This window comes from Tribolium castaneum, chromosome 1 (assembly GCF_031307605.1).
Source record: "Tribolium castaneum strain GA2 chromosome 1, icTriCast1.1, whole genome shotgun sequence".
NCBI classification, from domain to species: domain Eukaryota; kingdom Metazoa; phylum Arthropoda; class Insecta; order Coleoptera; family Tenebrionidae; genus Tribolium; species Tribolium castaneum.
In genome coordinates this window covers 14,959,202-14,976,326 of record NC_087394.1, presented here as the reverse complement: position 1 = coordinate 14,976,326, position 17,125 = coordinate 14,959,202, and the positions used below count along the sequence as shown (strand labels likewise).

At 32.6% G+C, this 17,125-nt stretch overlaps 1 protein-coding gene across 11 annotated transcripts in view; it reads right to left on the bottom strand.

Moving 5' to 3' along the window:
* The window catches only part of Mp (Multiplexin), a 248,949-nt gene that overhangs the window by 40,489 nt on the left and 191,335 nt on the right, over positions 1-17,125 (bottom strand). For 3 of the 11 annotated variants that reach the window (XM_064355813.1, XM_064355825.1, XM_064355811.1), the window contains 11 exons: positions 16,922-16,993; positions 16,761-16,805; positions 16,044-16,238; positions 15,918-15,995; positions 11,578-11,874; positions 11,468-11,497; positions 10,746-11,324; positions 8,236-8,352; positions 6,396-6,473; positions 5,808-6,060; positions 5,484-5,552 (listed from right to left, as the gene is read on the bottom strand). In XM_064355813.1, coding sequence (XP_064211883.1) covers positions 5,484-5,552; positions 5,808-6,060; positions 6,396-6,473; positions 8,236-8,352; positions 10,746-11,324; positions 11,468-11,497; positions 11,578-11,874; positions 15,918-15,995; positions 16,044-16,238; positions 16,761-16,805; positions 16,922-16,993 — 1,813 coding nt within the window. The remainder of the gene's footprint in view (positions 1-5,483; positions 5,553-5,807; positions 6,061-6,395; positions 6,474-8,235; positions 8,353-10,745; positions 11,325-11,467; positions 11,498-11,577; positions 11,875-15,917; positions 15,996-16,043; positions 16,239-16,760; positions 16,806-16,921; positions 16,994-17,125) is intronic. The other 8 variants (XM_064355832.1, XM_064355835.1, XM_064355818.1 and 5 more) reach the window with 8 other exon arrangements.

Below are 17,125 nucleotides of genomic sequence, written 5' to 3'. Positions count from 1 at the left end.
TTCAATATTTAAAACAGAATCCAAGTTTCCAAACCGCCGTCTTGTTTATTTGGCGCAGATAACTAATAACCAACTCGTTGGTAAACCAAATAAACGGGAGGTAACCTGCTTGCAACACATTGGAAAAATTGTGAAAGATAAGTTGAGAGAAATTCTGAAATGAAGCAGGTGTATTTTGTTTCCGAAAATTGATGCTAACAGTAGTGAAAAATATTCAATAAATACACTTGAAGTGTGTCCACCTACTCGTATAGTTTTTTAAAAAAAGATGAGTACATATCCAGAAATAAATTTACAATCCCACGCAAATCATAAAACGACCCGACTTTGAGTGGGCGATCCCTTCCGGGGATTAAATCTAGGGTAACCCACGGAATAAAAGTAATCATTTCTTTATAAATCCGATGCAGTAAATAAAAAGACGAGAAAAATATCAAGTGAAAATAAAGAAATTAAAAATAATCGAGCGTTTTTGAGGCAGTCTATATTTAAGGATGCCTTACAATGAGTTTTTATTTTTATTCTACAAAAGTTGAAACCCTGCAGCCTGCTATTTTTCACAATACTTTTCTACAATATAGTTTTCTTAAATCGTTCTCTAATGCTATTTTTGTATTCAAGTTTATTCTGCAAAATCTTAAAAAGTATTTTTAAAAGCTTTTATTTAACTTGCTTTGTTGTCTGTGTGTCTGTTTCATATTTTTGGAGCCAAATTTGAAAGGGTTTCCGTTGTCCCAATGTATGAAATTTTGCATACATACGTAATCTGCGTGACAGTGCAATCCTACGTGGTTACATACCCCCTAAAGGGGTTAAATGGGGTTTTGAAGTTTTAGGTTATGTTTACAAATGGGTTTTCGATGTGTACATACCGTAACTTATACCAACGTTAACGGTATGTTGGTCATTGGGAAATATATTAATATCTAATCATTTTCATTACATTTCGTTACAAACAAATGTCGCTATTTTTTTAAATTCATTCATCTTAGACGATAGAGTATAGATACAGAACACAGGATGTGCTTTCAATGCTAACAGATGTTTTCACATCACATGCCACATAACAAGTTTGCACAAATCAGCAAAATAATGGTGTTACAATAATAAGGCGAAACTAAATCTCAGAGAAAAAAAACGTTTAGAATAAAAAAAGACTAAATAGCAATAAATAAAAAAATGTTTTTTTTTAGAAAAAAAACTCGGAAAAAAGCTTTTATTTAAAAGATGCACTAAAAAGTAAAAAATAATATTTTTCTATCAGAGGAAAATATTTTTGCTTACAAATTCGGATTTTAAAATTTAATTATAAAAGCTTTGGGAACGGTCATAATTCATAACATTACAGAATTACTTTCATAAATTGGGCAATGTTCCCAAAGCTTTTATAAATTTTAAAATCCTAATTTGAACGCAAAAATATTCTCCTCTGATAGAGAAACAGTACTTTTTACTTTTTAGTGCATCTTTTAAATAAAAGCTTTTTTCTAAAAAATCATTTTTTTAAATCTTATTTTGTATTTTTTTTTCAAAAGTAGTTGTAGTTTTTCTGCAAAATCTTAAAAAATATTTGTACTATACAGGTTGTTCCCTTTAATGTGGTAAAAATCTGTCTGTTCTACAGGTCTTAGTTTTTGAGTAATAAATTTTTAAAAAGAACATGTTTTTGTTAAAAAAAATTAAGATAATTTAAAAACTAAGCAAAATCGACCAATAAAAGTTTAGGTCAAAAGCATCAACTTTAAAAGCTACATACAAAAATGCAAAAAAATATGGGGTCTCCCATTAAAAAAACATGTTTGTATGGTAACTTGTTTCCGAATCACCCTGTATATTTAAAAATAATTTTAGATGAAGCAGGATCAACGGATTTTGGAACAAAAATAATTAATTTTCCAGCATTTGAAGATCAACAATCGACTTTTCCAACTTTTCCAACTCGCTGGTAGATACAACCTGTATTTGTTAAGTTTGACGAACATTTAACACCCAAACTAGGGAAACAGTAATTATTCAAATTTGATGAATTAATTATAACATTTTTACTATAAAATCAATACCGAAATGTAACTGTTGATTTGACATTTACTTTTCTCCTAATGATATGTTTGCATATTCGTAACTTCAAATTCACATGTTCGAACCTACCTACGTTATTTTTAGTAAAATCAAGTAAACCGCAAGCTTGAACGTTATCTATTATTATCGAAATATTAATACCAATAACCGAACAAATGCTCATTTATTGATAGAAAAATAAAGTTGTTCCAGCTAAACTCCACATTAGATTTAGGTATTAGGAAGTTGCATTTTTCAATTACTCGAGTTATTTTAAGAGAATTTTTATCAGTTTTCCCCATACTTAAAAAAATGATTTACAAATATTTGAAGATTTTTACATTTGAACCTTACACTTTAAAAATCCGAAAGTTTGCAATTTTTAAAAATTTTGAAATCGTTTTCGCTTACTAGAAAGAAAAAAATTTGGTGTTTTCCTTGATGTTTTCAAATTTAAAAAAAAGATTGCAAACCCATCATTTTTAAGGTTAAGTTTGCAGAACTTCAAACGTCCATAACTCAATATTTTCAAAATAAAAGGCACAATTTTTTACAGAAATCGAAATTAAAGTTTAATTCAAAATTAAACTAATTTGAATTAAGTTGCTATTTAAAATGCATTGACAAATGTCAAGTTAATTGCGATTAAAATTTAATTGCAATTAAAATGTTCTATAAACCGGCTCTAAATGGTAGAGAATATAATTCTGCACCGATCTGTGTTAACATTCCCTGTACCTATCTTTAATAGTTTTTTAGTTATACTACTTTCTGTTGGCATTAAGAACGTGAGTAAAATATAACAAATTAAAGCTTTTCAAACCCAAGTTTGATGAATTTATTTTGATTTAGCGGAAAGCTTAGCCAAATTTTGAACATAACTTGTCGCTTATTTAATAAGAGAAATAATAGAATATTAAAAAAAAAAGAAATTGGCATTTTTCAATGCGAAACGTCAGATTATTTTCAACAGATTTAAAGCAATTTTAAGCCTCGTTATATAAAAATAAAATGTTGTATTCAATTCGTTTTTGTGTAAATAAATCAGATCATTTATTTCACCTCGTGGATGATAAACCACTCGTTTTCACTCGTTTGATATTCCCCTCCTGAAATAAAGCGTCCGATTTTACACGTAAACTCGCTAAATAAAACACTATTATAGTGGCGGTCAGCTCGATTTGCGTGTGCGTCATCAATTTCATTTTTTCATTACCAACACAAAGCTGTAAAAAAATTATCAAAAACAATGCAAATCTAAACAACTAAGGGGTATCTAAGGGTGGTATCCTTGAACATTAATTTACATGTGCACTTCGACAACACCGTCAAGTGTCACGAATTTGTCAACCTGACATTGACAGTAAATTATAGACGTCGTCGCATGGTTGATGAAAGTGTTATCGGTGTTAATCGCAAGTATTTTCCGTTCGTTTATTGTGTTTTGTGATTTGCGTTTCGTTAGGTTTTTGATTCTGCGTTTATTAGTTCTTGTTTTGTGAATCTGTATTTTTTGTAACAACTCATAATTTAAACACTTCGTAACCTCAAAAAATATTTGATAGTTTGTCACCGCTATGACCCTCTATGTAAACGTAGTGACAGAAATGTCAGATGACGCACACGCAAACGTAGCTGAGCGCTACCATATTTAAAAGATGCACTAAGACGAAAAAAATAATGTTTTTTTAGCAGGAGAATTTTTGCTTACAAGTTAGGATTCTAAACTTTATAAAAGCTTTGGAAACAGTGCTCAATTCAAAACAAATATTCTGTAATGCCGTATTGTTATGATTTATGATCTTTTCCAAAGCTTTTATAAATTTTAGAATCGTAATTTGTAAGCAAAAATCTTCTCTGATAGAAAATAGTTATTAATAATGCGAGTGCGAAAACGCAAGTTTATAGTTCGAGGGCTGTCGTTATATGCAACGAGCGTACGCGAGTTGCATACCTAGACACCCGAGAACTTTAAGCGTTTTCGCATAAGTGTTATTCAAATTTTTTTTGTTGGAATATTTTTATTTAAAATACGTTGCTACAGGAAGTGTGTTTTAAAATAGTGAAAACACATTGCTATCGGAAACGTGTTTTAAAATAGTGTTTAATGTTACAAAAAAATAAATTATTTTTTACCTTTTACTGCATCTTTTAAATAACATTTATTTATGTTACAAGGCCGTGAACTAAGACTTTTTTATGAGAATAAATATTATTAAATAATAATTAAATAAAAATTAAAAATTAATTAAAAATTAAATAACAATATTAAATAATCATTCGAATAAGAAAAGTTAGTTCACGGCCATGTGGCATACAAAATTTTGTATGCAACTGAAAAATTACCAAAATTAAAGTTTCGATCGAATCTTTACATAAAATCGGTGTAACTAGGGCTTGCGCAGTTGCTGTATATTATTGTCATCTAGGATTGTCATTCCCATTTAATTGAAAGTAGTGCTGTTTTTTGTGATTTTTAAGGAAAATGAGAAGTGAAAGTGCGCAAATTCTCTAATATTTGTTATCATTATCACATATTAATAAATAACGTTCGAATCATCTATCAAAGCTAATTTCATTCAAGATCAAAGTCGGCCGGTAAAAAAGTCTTTAACGTTGTCAAGTCTTTATTTTACTATAAACAAATGTGCTATCTCACGACTCAAAATCAAGAAAAAAAGTGCCGTTTTTTAACAGTTGCACACAAAAGCTTGAAAAAAAAACATTTTTATGTAACTTGTATTTAAATATTTTGCGTGTTAAGTTCTTACATTAGATAAAGAAAATCTTTTTAAAAGTATGTGGTGGTAAATAGCTTTGGCTTTGTTTATGCGATTTTTCGTGGTAATAAAGTGTTATTTGAAATCAAATTCGTGCTGGTCTCATGAAACCTGTTTTTTATTCTATTTAGTTAAATAAAAATTGGGGCATTCCATTTGAAAAAAATTACTTATAGCTTGGGGAATTTATCCAAACTTAACCTTAAGATTTTGGAATTTCTAAACTTTTTTCCAATTTTGAACACACTTATAATCTAAAAATGGCAGAATTATCATCTTTTGAAGTGAAAGATACAAATCGAAAATTTAAACAAAAAATTCAACCGACTTTAATTGGATAGGTATAAGGAAAGCTGACGAAAATCCCCTTGAAATATAACCGTAAGTGCTGTCTTGTAGAAAATATTTTCAATAAACAGGACTTAGTGGATTACGGCTGTGAACCAATTTTCAAATAATTATCATAATATGAACTTTCAATAATTTTAATGTGCGGTTTAGACGGAACAACCTATATAAAAAATAATTATTGCACGTAAACCACGACAGTATTGCACATTAATCAAAATAATATTTTAATAAAAAAAAATTAAAATCACATTTTGGATAAAAAAAGTAACAATTTATTAAATATTATTTAATTACCATCACTACCTGATTTCAAATCCTTCAGTTCTCTGAGAGCCTTCAATTCTTCCAGACTACTTCTTGTTCCTTGATGTGCAAGCAGAAAAAAAATTCCATAATAAGACATTGTTGCAGCATGGAAAAAATATGTGCAAACATGTGTGAGTTGTGATACTTATTACTGTATTGAACTAAGTTAGTATCTTTAAATAATCATTATATTTGTTTTCGTTATTCATTTATCGATAATCGATAGTTTATATATAGCCTTCACCAATTTTGCCTTGTAGTTAAATTATTGACGAAATTGAGTTACTATTGAGGTAAAGTGTAACACGTTACCTGGTCGTAAGTTGTATGTCGGTTCTCCATACGGCGGACCGCCAGGTTCTCCTTTTGGTCCTGTTACCGAAACTCCGGGAATTCCGGGCGGTCCAGGTGGCCCCGGCGGGCCCGGCACTGGCACATATCTGATTGTTTCGTCTGAAGAAGCCGCTCCAGGTAAACCCGGAGGACCCGGACTGCCGTCTCTCCCATCTCTTCCAGGAATTCCATCTTGGCCTCTATCACCTTTGTCGCCCTTATCACCTTTAGGCTGTTTGATAACATCCGTTATATTGTGTCGTTTCATCCAGATAATAGCTACTTTTAATAATGAAAATGTCTATACGAAATATTTGGTTAGATTATCAGCTCCATTATTAATGTAGCAAATCGGCAACAACAGTAATAATAGTGCTTTATTAAACGCACGCAAATTCATCATTAAATAATGTCCTCATTTATCAAATTGTCTCTTTTGGATAATAGATTTGCCGAAATAAAGCGTTTCTTGCTGATAACCAAATGGCACACAAAACCGAACAATTTTGCTTCATCCTTTCATGTCATTTTTTTAATTGGATTAAAATTAAGTGTGAAACAACTCACCCCTCCGTAAGCGCCTGGGTCGCCTTTTTCACCCTTTGGCCCCGAAATTCCCGGTAATCCTGAAGCTCCCGGTCGACCCTAATATAAAAATAAACTGCAAGATCGGTATCACACTAACAGTTTAGATTACGTAAAAAGCATCCCCGAAACAATTTTCTACATCTAAAAGGGAATTTATTCGAAGCAACACAAATCTTGAAAATGGATTATTTTTAAATGCTTCTACCAAAAGCAAACTTTTTGTGTAACAGAGATAAAAACTACATTAGGCTGTAGGGGCGGGAAGATTTGTTTGAGTCCAGTTTGGAAAAATGCGTGGGAAACTTATTTAACTTCCAGGGTTTATTACAATTTGTTACGCATTCATTTATACAGGGTGTCTCAGCTAAGACTTTCGAGCCTGATATCTCAGATATTTGTCAACGTTTTTTTTATGAAATTTAAAATGCAGATATTTTAGAAGATACAGATTACAATCCAATTAATGCAACAACTCAAGTCTTAAAAACGTAATTTTTACATGCCTTTTTAAAATATTAAGCCTTTTAAGACTTATATTAAAAAATTGATCGTCAGTGAAAAAAGCTGTCAGAAAAAACTCGTTCGTGGAAGACGTCTGTTTCGCGAGAAAAATGAGAAACAAACTGTTAAACGTGGGTACAGATGCAAAAGCGTAGATCTCTATGAGAAAAATGAGCACTACCATTGAATTTTGGTCATCCCTACTCGCAGAAACGTAACTGTCACGCAAGGGACATTTCACAATTATCTCTCACCCATACAAAGTTGGAAATCAATATTTTTGACTTACTTTTGGTACTGGATGCTTTAATTCTTTCAAAAAGGACTAAAAGACTGAACAACAACTGAAAAATTCTAGACACTTGAACATTGAGGACTTTGGAAATGTTTCGTACACTGCTGATTGGATTCTCTTCAAAAGCTTGAATTACAGCTCCAACTATTGCTTCGTTTCCAGTGACGTGTTTTGTCCTCACTCGATTTAGTTAAGGTACGCTTCCTGTGTCTTCAAATTATTGACGATTCTTTGAACTTTAAGTTTCATAAATAACATTTCACAAAAAGTCCAACGACACTTTCCATTAGCGAATATTGATTCCTTTTTCAACAACACAGAAATTTCAGCCAGTGTTGTTGGTTTTTAAAGTAATTTCACCAAATTAAAACAATTTTACTTTTCTGACAGCGCGCACACTTTTGACAGTTTTTTTCAGTGGTACACAAAAGGCCGTATAGAAACGCTTCATCAATTGTTTCAAAAGGTGACTGCCCAAATTACTATCAAAATTTAGTTTGAGTTTTAACAACGAAATTTAATTTTTTTCTTGGATCAGCCGAGCGATTTGGTGAATTTTTTGTGTGGCCATCTATTTTTCGAGCTTCAATGATCCAACGGTAATTTGGCTTTATTTAAAATAAAAGAAATGTGTTTTAAAATTTAATTTTTGAACTTGAGGTCATTTTTGCCCCTAATTGAAAGATCACCTCCTAAAATATGTGCATTCTAAATTTCATAGCAATTCGTTCACAAATAACTGAGATATTAAGCTCGAAAGTTTTAGCTGAGTCACCTTGTAAATAAGTTTTGAATGGATAATTTATTTATACTAGATACCAAAAGAGAAGATCATTAAAAAACTCCTTATTACCCATTTTGTATGAAAAAAAAACTTGCCCTTACTAATTATTTAAATTAATTTAATTATAATTTTCAAAATTTTTTTATCAAAAAACAGTTTTTCTTACCTTTCCATTCTACGTTGGCAAAAAAATTTAAAAGATATAGTTTTCATTATATGAAAATTAAAAGAAGACGTACCATCCATCCAGGTAGTCCAATTTCTCCCATAGGGCCTGATTTTCCGGGAGGTCCTGCTGGTCCTGGTGGGCCGGGCTTGCCCCTTCTTCCTCGTCTTCCCATATCCCCTTTATCGCCCTTGATAACAAAATTTTTCATTTTAATGTATTATCATATAAACGCTAAATATTGTAATTTTTTTTATACCGGGTGACTTTAATGATTGTGGCAAAAAATCTATTGGCAAAATTGAGTTATTTAGCATCCCTGCTAACTTGTTGTCTGGAGCTGTTTGATCTGACGGCCATGTCAGCAATCGTAGGTCGGAAGTGAATGACAATTGATTATAAAGTTTTGACAAATAAATTTGATAGTGAAGGTGGCCAAATCTGGTTTTCAAATTTGTTACCAACTTGACCACAAAAATCACAATCATTAATAGTCACCCGGTATTTGGATAATAAAAGCTGCCACAGTACAACCTAGAAAATCACGTATTTGTCTTTTTTTGAGACAGAATAAAAAATGTTTATTACAGAAAAATAAATTCCGAAATTTCGCTTTTATTTTAAAAAATTCTCTTTGTCGGAGAAGAGAAACTAGGAAAATAAAGACTTTCTACTCTTGGTGCTTCATGAATTCACGATAAACCCAACCTAACTCAAAAACTCAAACTATTCTCTTTATTTTATTTTATATAGGAATTATATGAAGAATTTTTAGCCCTTAAATACCAGAATATCCCAATTCTTACCGTTCCGTAATATCAGAGGATGGAACAGGTCTATATTCTCTAATACTGTGTCCGTAGTTTAATTTTGAATTAAATTTGATTGCTTTTTGTAAATTGACCCTTAAAGTGATTATGAATTAGAGCTTTAAGTTAAAGACCACATAAAATTTAAATGAAGAATTAAAGTTTTTTAACGAAATCATTCCTTAAAAGAATAAAAGTTCTATTTTTGCATTTTTAATGTATGTTTGGAAAGTCAAAAAAATGTCTTTTGCAGACAAATAGCATGACTGGTTTACAAAATTTTACTTTTTGTCTGTTGCTGGAAATTTAACAGTTGCTTCATATTCTTTTAGACTGTAGATTTAAAATCTGACGTCGAAATTTGACTATCAGCTCGAGTTTCTATTTTAGAGCTTATGAAAAGTGCGGTAAATGCTAACATGAGTTACCAATATCTTAAAAACTAAAGCTGATTGGAAAAATCTGTTGGCTGTTTTAACATCTGCCTCCAACAGTTACCCAACAACAGCAAAAAAATCTGAGGCAGCAGTAAATTAACAGTAAATGACAAAATGTTGTATCTTAAAAAAAAAAAAACTTACTTGGGTAACCTATATCACAAAAAAATCTGTTTTGCAGTTTTGAAATAAGCGTTCCCTAGTAAATTTTTGTAAATTAATTTTATCTCCCGTGGGAGGAAAAAAAATACTTTGCACCTACTTTACTTCCCCTTCCCATGAGAGGGAAAGACATACCTACTTTGCACCTTCAAATTTGGAAGAAAAATATCATTTCCTATAAAGTAAAATGACAAATCATGTATGTCAAATTCAATTAAACCTCCAAAATTTAGTTTGTTTAAAAACAAAATTGTTGGTGTTTTTTTCAAAGCACTCTTCACAAAAATGCTTTTTTTCACCATTTTGATCAGCATATAAGATTCAATCATATTATGTAATACATCTTTGTGATCAGGAATAAAAACACTTTTCAAAAATCCAAAAAGCAAATTTGGCTTCCATAAGAAAAACCAAAGTGGAGTGTTGCAACTCTGACATCAAGGACGCTTTGGAAAATAGGATGATAGATTTAGATTCCTTGTAAAAAAGTGCCTGAAGAACGTCCTAGATAAAAACATCTAGTTCTTTTAATTTTCGCTTGGAAAAGTAAAAACGAAAATAACAAATTTTCGTATTTTTCCAATAATTCAAAAACTAAAAATGACACATCATTTTCTTCCACAATTGTTCAGCATAAAAATGTGCAAAATGTGCATGGTGGAGCTCGAAAAACCTGTATAAATATCTGCTGCCTATACGGGTATATTTATATTTCTTCTGTTAAAATAACACCAAAAAATCATTATTTTTTAACTAAGAATCAACAATTCTGTTAACTGCAGTGTATTGCTTAGGTACAAAATATTTTTTTTTTACTGGAGACTCCTAATTAGAGCCTAGACTCTCATTACGTTGATTAATTTTTTATTAAATTAAGTCGTAATGAGTAGTAATCACAAACATTTAAACTTTTTTCATGTAATTATTGGTGCTTTCGATAAACGCTTAAACTAATTTTCCTTCTACAACGTAATGTTTTGTTGTGGTCCTACTCGTAAATTTATTTGTTGACGCATCATGAAAATCATAAATCTTTGAAAGGGCTTCTACGAACCATAAATTCAAGAATTTTTATCGACAAGTTGTGACTCACATAAAAAATAAAACCTACATGCTACAACAAATCGCGACAAAAATCCTGTTTTATAATTTCAAATAAGATTAAAAAAACTTACCTTCACTGTTACAATTTCTCCATTTCCATTCGGCATAATAATACTCCCAGGCGGCCCCCTTTCCCCCTTGGACCCTGGCGGTCCCACCGGCCCAATAGCCCCACTTTCCCCCTGCTCCCCCTTCTGTCCAGGCCCACCAGGTTCCCCTTTCATTCCCGGAACACCCGGTATTCCACCCTCCCCCTCTTCGCCCTTATCCCCCTTCGGCCCTTTCTCGCCCGGTTCGCCCTTCGGGCCTGGCAATCCCGGTACAATCCCAGTCATGTCACTATTATACGCAATCCCGGGAGGGCCTGGCGGTCCTACAGCCCCCTTTTCGCCCTTATCGCCATGCTTTCCGGGATTTCCGGGTATTCCGTCCAAACCCGGACTTCCGGTGTCTCCCTTAACTCCTGGGGGACCTCGTTCTCCAGGAAATCCTCGATCGCCGCGTTCGCCTTTAGGGCCAGGATCACCGCGCAATCCCTTTGTTCCTGTGGGACCCTTTTCGCCTCGAGGGCCGGAAGGGCCGGGTTTCCCGGGCTCGCCCTTAGGCCCCGGGACGCCAGGACGAACCAGAGGGCCCCCAAGGACTGTTTCCTAAGGAGAAATAACAAAATAAATCACTAAAAATAAAAGGGTTCGATGAAATGTGCTAATGGAGACTTGCTGGAAAAAAGGGCAACGTTGATTCCCCTTTTAAGTAAAAGTTTACATTTAAGGAGAAGTTCTAAGTGTTGTACCTTAAACGGACCTCTAGGTTTCCAACTCGGCTGCTTGTGAAAGTGAAAGTGTGGTAGCAAATTAGCAAATTAATTTTTTGTTATGTAGTTAATTAAGTGGAGGTACTCACGTCAACATTTTCGAATTCGACTGGACCAGGGGGTCCCGGAGGGCCAGGAGCGCCTGGTTTTCCAGGTAGTCCATCCTTGCCAGGTTCACCCTTAGGTCCTTGCAATCCGATCGGTCCTTGAGGACCACGCTCACCCCTCTCACCTTTATCACCCGGAATACCAGGGATACCTTTATCGCCAGGAAGCCCTGGCTGGCCTGGCATACCAGGAGGGCCAGGTTTGCCCTCACTGACTCCCAATGAGTTTGATGATGACAAGGAACTTATTAAACTAGTAAAGTTACAAGAGCAGACCCCCTGAAAACAATAGTAGTTTATTAAATTGTTACCGAGCGTGATTCTTTTAGGGCCTGTATTAGAAACTTCTCAACTTCTAAAATTCTGCAGGTAAGATTTTGAAATTTGTCCACAACTCAAATCGACCATTCAAAATGGCTGGACTACGAAAAACTTTAAGATTTTAAATGGTGTTTCACAAAATTTTACGAGGCTTGCACCTAATGTTCGCACCCAAATACAGCTCGTATCAGAACTCACTCCCCACCGGAAATGTGCGTATAGTTTAGGCAATTCTGAAGCTAAAGTTCTAAAAATTCTAACTCTTTGCGTTTGGGAGTTAGGAATGTTTGAAAATACTTAATCACAAAAGGCCTTGCTCTGGGGAGGATTAGGGGAACAAAACACGTTGCTAGGAAAACAAAAATAGGTAGAACGGACAATAAAAATGGGCACTTGAATTATTTTTTATTTCTTAGTAACGCATCTACTGTATGCAGTACACCTGGGAGAGAGCTTCTGGGATTGGTCATTTTGAGACCTCTTTATCTCGCAAACTAAGAATAAAAGACCTACATTTTTTTGCATTTTTGCTATCTCTATTGCTGTTACCACTAGCACCTCTCCGGTAGGGACTGAGTTCTGATACACCCTGTATACAAAAGTCACAAAATTCTACATACAAAAAATACATATTTAATTATTTAATTTTTGGAAACCCATGAGAGAAGTTGTCATACTAATGACTATTTCATTGATATAGTGGCGGTCAGCTCGATTTGCGTGTGCGTCATCAATTTCATTTTTTCATTACCAACACAAAGCTGTAAAAAAATTATCAAAAACAATGCAAATTTAAACAACTAAGGGGTATCTAAGGGTGGTATCCTTGAACATTAATTTACATGTGCACTTCGACAACACCGTCAAGTGTCACGAATTTGTCAACCTGACATTGTCAGTAAATTATAGACGTCGTCGCATGGTTGTCGAAAGTGTTATCGGTGTTAATCGCAAGTATTTTCCGTTCGTTTATTGTGTTTTGTGATTTGTGTTTCGTTAGGTTTTTGATTCTGCGTTTGTTAGTTCTTGTTTTGTGAATATGTATTTTTTGTAACAACTCATAATTTAAACACTTCGTAACCTCAAAAAATATTTGATAGTTTGTCACCGCTATGCCCATGCTATGTAAACGTAGTGACAGAAATGTCAGATGACGCACACGCAAACGGAGCTGAGCGCTACCATAGTTATAAATATATGTTTTTTACAAACAATTATCTTGTGTTCAATTAAGAGACGGTATGAATATGATTCTAAGTAAGCTATTTATCTTAGTCACTAACTAACTAAAAACGTTGTAATTTTTCAAAGGGGTGAACAAACTAGAGCAGACTATCCAATTTTTCAAATTTTGTAATCGTGTTTGTATTGGAATATGATTGTTGGTGACATTTTACAGGCACAGGCCGCGTAAAACTATGTAAAACATCCTGTATTTTTATTGCATTTTTGAATTCGCCTCTTCAAACTGAGTAAAATGTACCCCAGTTGATAGTACTAAGTGTTTCTATCGGGCGTGTCAAAAGTTGCATCGAAGTTCTTTTAAGAGTAGCTAGACAGAGTTATACAAAATACTACTACTTATTTTCGATAAAAAAATTCACGGAACCATTTGTTTTGTAAACAAGACTAAATCCAAAGCAAAAAATGGCAACGCCGTACATAAGTACACCTACTTTTGTACGTTTATTCATTTTACCGAATTATTTTTTGTAATAAGATCGATAAAATTGTAAAACAGTTATTAGTGACTAGATCTTTTAATGAAAGTATTTCATTAGTCGTTATTTTTTTGAAGTGCAAGAATAATTTTTAACAGCTAATTTTGAGAGAAAATGCGACGTTGGCGTCTTCATAGTTTTGAAACAGCTAATAGAAAAATATTAACCAAAAGTATTACTATGGTAACATTACTAAATGTTGCTGCACTTTTAAACTGGTGTTTCGACTCAAAAAATTTCAAAAACCAGAGAAAATGTTTTCCTACAATGCTTTTTAAAAAAATTAGATAATAAATTAAATTAACATTGAAATAAATCATTAAAAACATAGTAAGCAGGTCAGCTTTTCCAACAATTACACATTGAAGTAAGCATTTTTTGCAACTTTTACAAGCTGCTGCATATTAAATAAGGAGCAATAATTGAGATGTTACCATGTTTTAGGTACAGCTCAAATTTAAGAAAAGTCAAATAAGTTTGTCAAAAAATATTTTCTTTCCACGTTGACTAACTGCGTTTAGTTTTGTACCATCGTTGGACATAAAAAATTGGTACATCCAAAATTTGCTCATTATGCATCAAACGTTTGAATTGTCATTGAAGTCACAAATTCTCAGAATTGTAACGATAACCGTTGGAGTTTTTTGAACAAAAACGTTAACTTAATATTTTTGACATGTCATTTGTATTTGTCACAATTTTTATAACCTTATTCGCAAAAAGTTAAATTTAACCGATGTTCCCTCTAAACCCCTAAACAACCGTAATGTATAATATAATCAACATGGCGGCACCAGAGGTCGTTATCAACTTTTTTATTTTAACTAAAAAGCTATGTTTGGTACTGAATTTTTGGATTGATCCAGTTATTTTAAGAAGTTTTTATCAGTTTTTTTTTGTTTTTTGATAACTTTTAGATTTGCAATTTTGTCATCGATATCATCGATAACTCTGCCGTTTTTAAATATTTTAAAATCCAAAAAAACAGCTAAATTTAAGGAAAGAGTAAACTGATATAAAACCCCTTAGAATAACTCGAGTAATCCAAAAATTGATAACAACTTCCGGTTTAACCGAAAATTCCGAAAAGTTGAACATATTTTCATTCAACAGGTCCCAATAACGGGCTATGTCTGTACACCACTTTTCAGATAAATAATAGTAACAGAACTTTCAACACTTCTAATGTCCAGTTTAAACGGGACAGATTCTATATGTCAATTTTTTGCCAAAAATTTTTATTTGCATTCAAAACATCACAAAATTATGACAGGTAAGAAGTACTAACCACTATGATACATTTGACTTAGTTTGAAACGACAAATTAAAAAATGCAATAAAAATAGGTGGTTACCATTTAAAATTTCAAAGCTACCGCCAATTTCTCGGAAGTTCAACCATTTTAAAAATAATTCAGTTGAAACAGGAATGGTCGATATGGACAAAATTTCAAAATTCTAGCTACACTAGAAGTTGAAGAGACTATTGTAGGCCCTTAAAGAATCACCCTGTAGCAATAAGTAAAGAAAAGTTATTCATTATTTTTGAGTGATGTGTGAAAGCAATCCCGAAAGTGGCAACTTTTCTTTACGTGTATAATACAACATTTTCTCTTATAGGCGCACTGATATTTTTTTTCCAAATTTTTTCACCAAGAGAATAAAAAAAACAGAAAATAACCATAATTATGTCGAGTAAGATAAAAATAGTTATTTAATAAATTAGTTTGTTAATAAAGGAGATTAATAAACGAAACTGTTTAAAGCACGAACGAGTGATAGCGAGTTAACAGTTGAGTTTATTAATCGCCCATTAACAAACGAGTTTATTACAATATTTTTTTGTTGACCTTGAACGCATTTTTTGTGACAAAATTAGAAATTAATTGCAAATTAAAACCAATTTCATCTTTTCCATCGCACAATTTAGAAAACATCCAAAATGTTTTAAACCTGTTCCGTATATTAGTCGTCATTGTTTTTATTTTTATGAGTATAACGGGCTACTTATATCAAAATATTCACATAACAGCAAAATTACAAAAACAGTTACTTAATGAAAAAGACAGTATTAATGGCGTCTATTAATATATCTTTTTTTAATAAAATAATTTATTAATATCGAAATTAATAAACGGTCAACGAAAAAACAACTAAATCAAATAATATCATTTGTAGAAAAAAGATGTACTACTTCTACTAGTATTTAAGAGATCAGCAACAACATTCTTAATACCTATAAGAGAAAATCACTTTTTTCACAAAAAAATTGTAAATTTACCTCGGGAGCTGAAGGTCCCGGCAAGCCAGGGGGGCCTGGAGGACCCGGAGGTCCCCTTATTGATTCGCCAGGAGGGCCCTAAAATAATAATTTAAAATTTAAAATTTTTTTTGCTCGCAGTGTTACCCTTGGCCCTCTGTCGCCTTTATCGCCCTTATTTCCTAGGCTAGCTTTGATGTCATTGAAAAGATAGTTGCAACAATGGTCGTTATCACAAATGCAAGGCTTACCATTTGGGGGTGGGGGTGGAGGTGGAATGAAACCGTAGTCTTCGGATCCACTTCCTTCTCTGAATGTTCCGTCGTAGTCGCTGCGTTCGACCTAAAGAAAAGGTCAGTTTTTTATGCATATTCAAGCAGAAACTTAAATATTTAGCAGTTGTTTTATTCGCTGTGTATTGGTTAATTAACACAACGAATAATTTACGATACTAAAACAACAAATGAAAGCTCTGAAATCTTCTAACGAAACTGGAGTTCGACTCGAACTTGGAGCTTGTTTGCAAAATATGTTTATTTTTATTCAAGTTTATAAAGTATAATGATCTGGAATAAATCTAACTGCGAGTAGAATAATTTCAAATGGTAAAAATATCGTTTCAGGTAGGTAGATCTGCCTTTTAATTTACCTGAAAGTTGTGATTAAATTAAATGTAGAAATGACTTACATTTTAAATTAAATCAACTCCTACATATTCCGCACAAAGTAATTAAAAAATTAATCATTCCATAACTATGACAGTAAATAATTACGTATCTTCTTATTCCTCTTAATGATAAGATTGTTAGTAATTAGTTTTGTTTCCAGCATGCAGTTAGTGAGTTACTTCGCACTATTACTTACTTCATCTATTTCGTTTTCGTTTTCGGGATTGAGCTTTTGAAAACCCTGGTTAAAAAAATAAAGAAATTAAGAACTAAAAACTACATAATGAGGTTTCAAAAGAAATCTAGCACATAGTCCGAATACTATTTAATTCTTTTAATAGAAATTAAAACACAAACCTGAAAATCTGTTTTACATTGATCTGCAGCCATGTTAGGGTCGCGGAATATTTTCACTTGGTCCAGGGCGCCCTTAAATAAAATTAATCAGTGCAAGGGTTCATAGTTTTAAGAAGCAACCATCATCCTCTGTAATTGTTCGATCTATACAATTGGCTGTTAAGTTTTTTACAGAAAGAATGAAAAATCATAATTTTTTAGTAA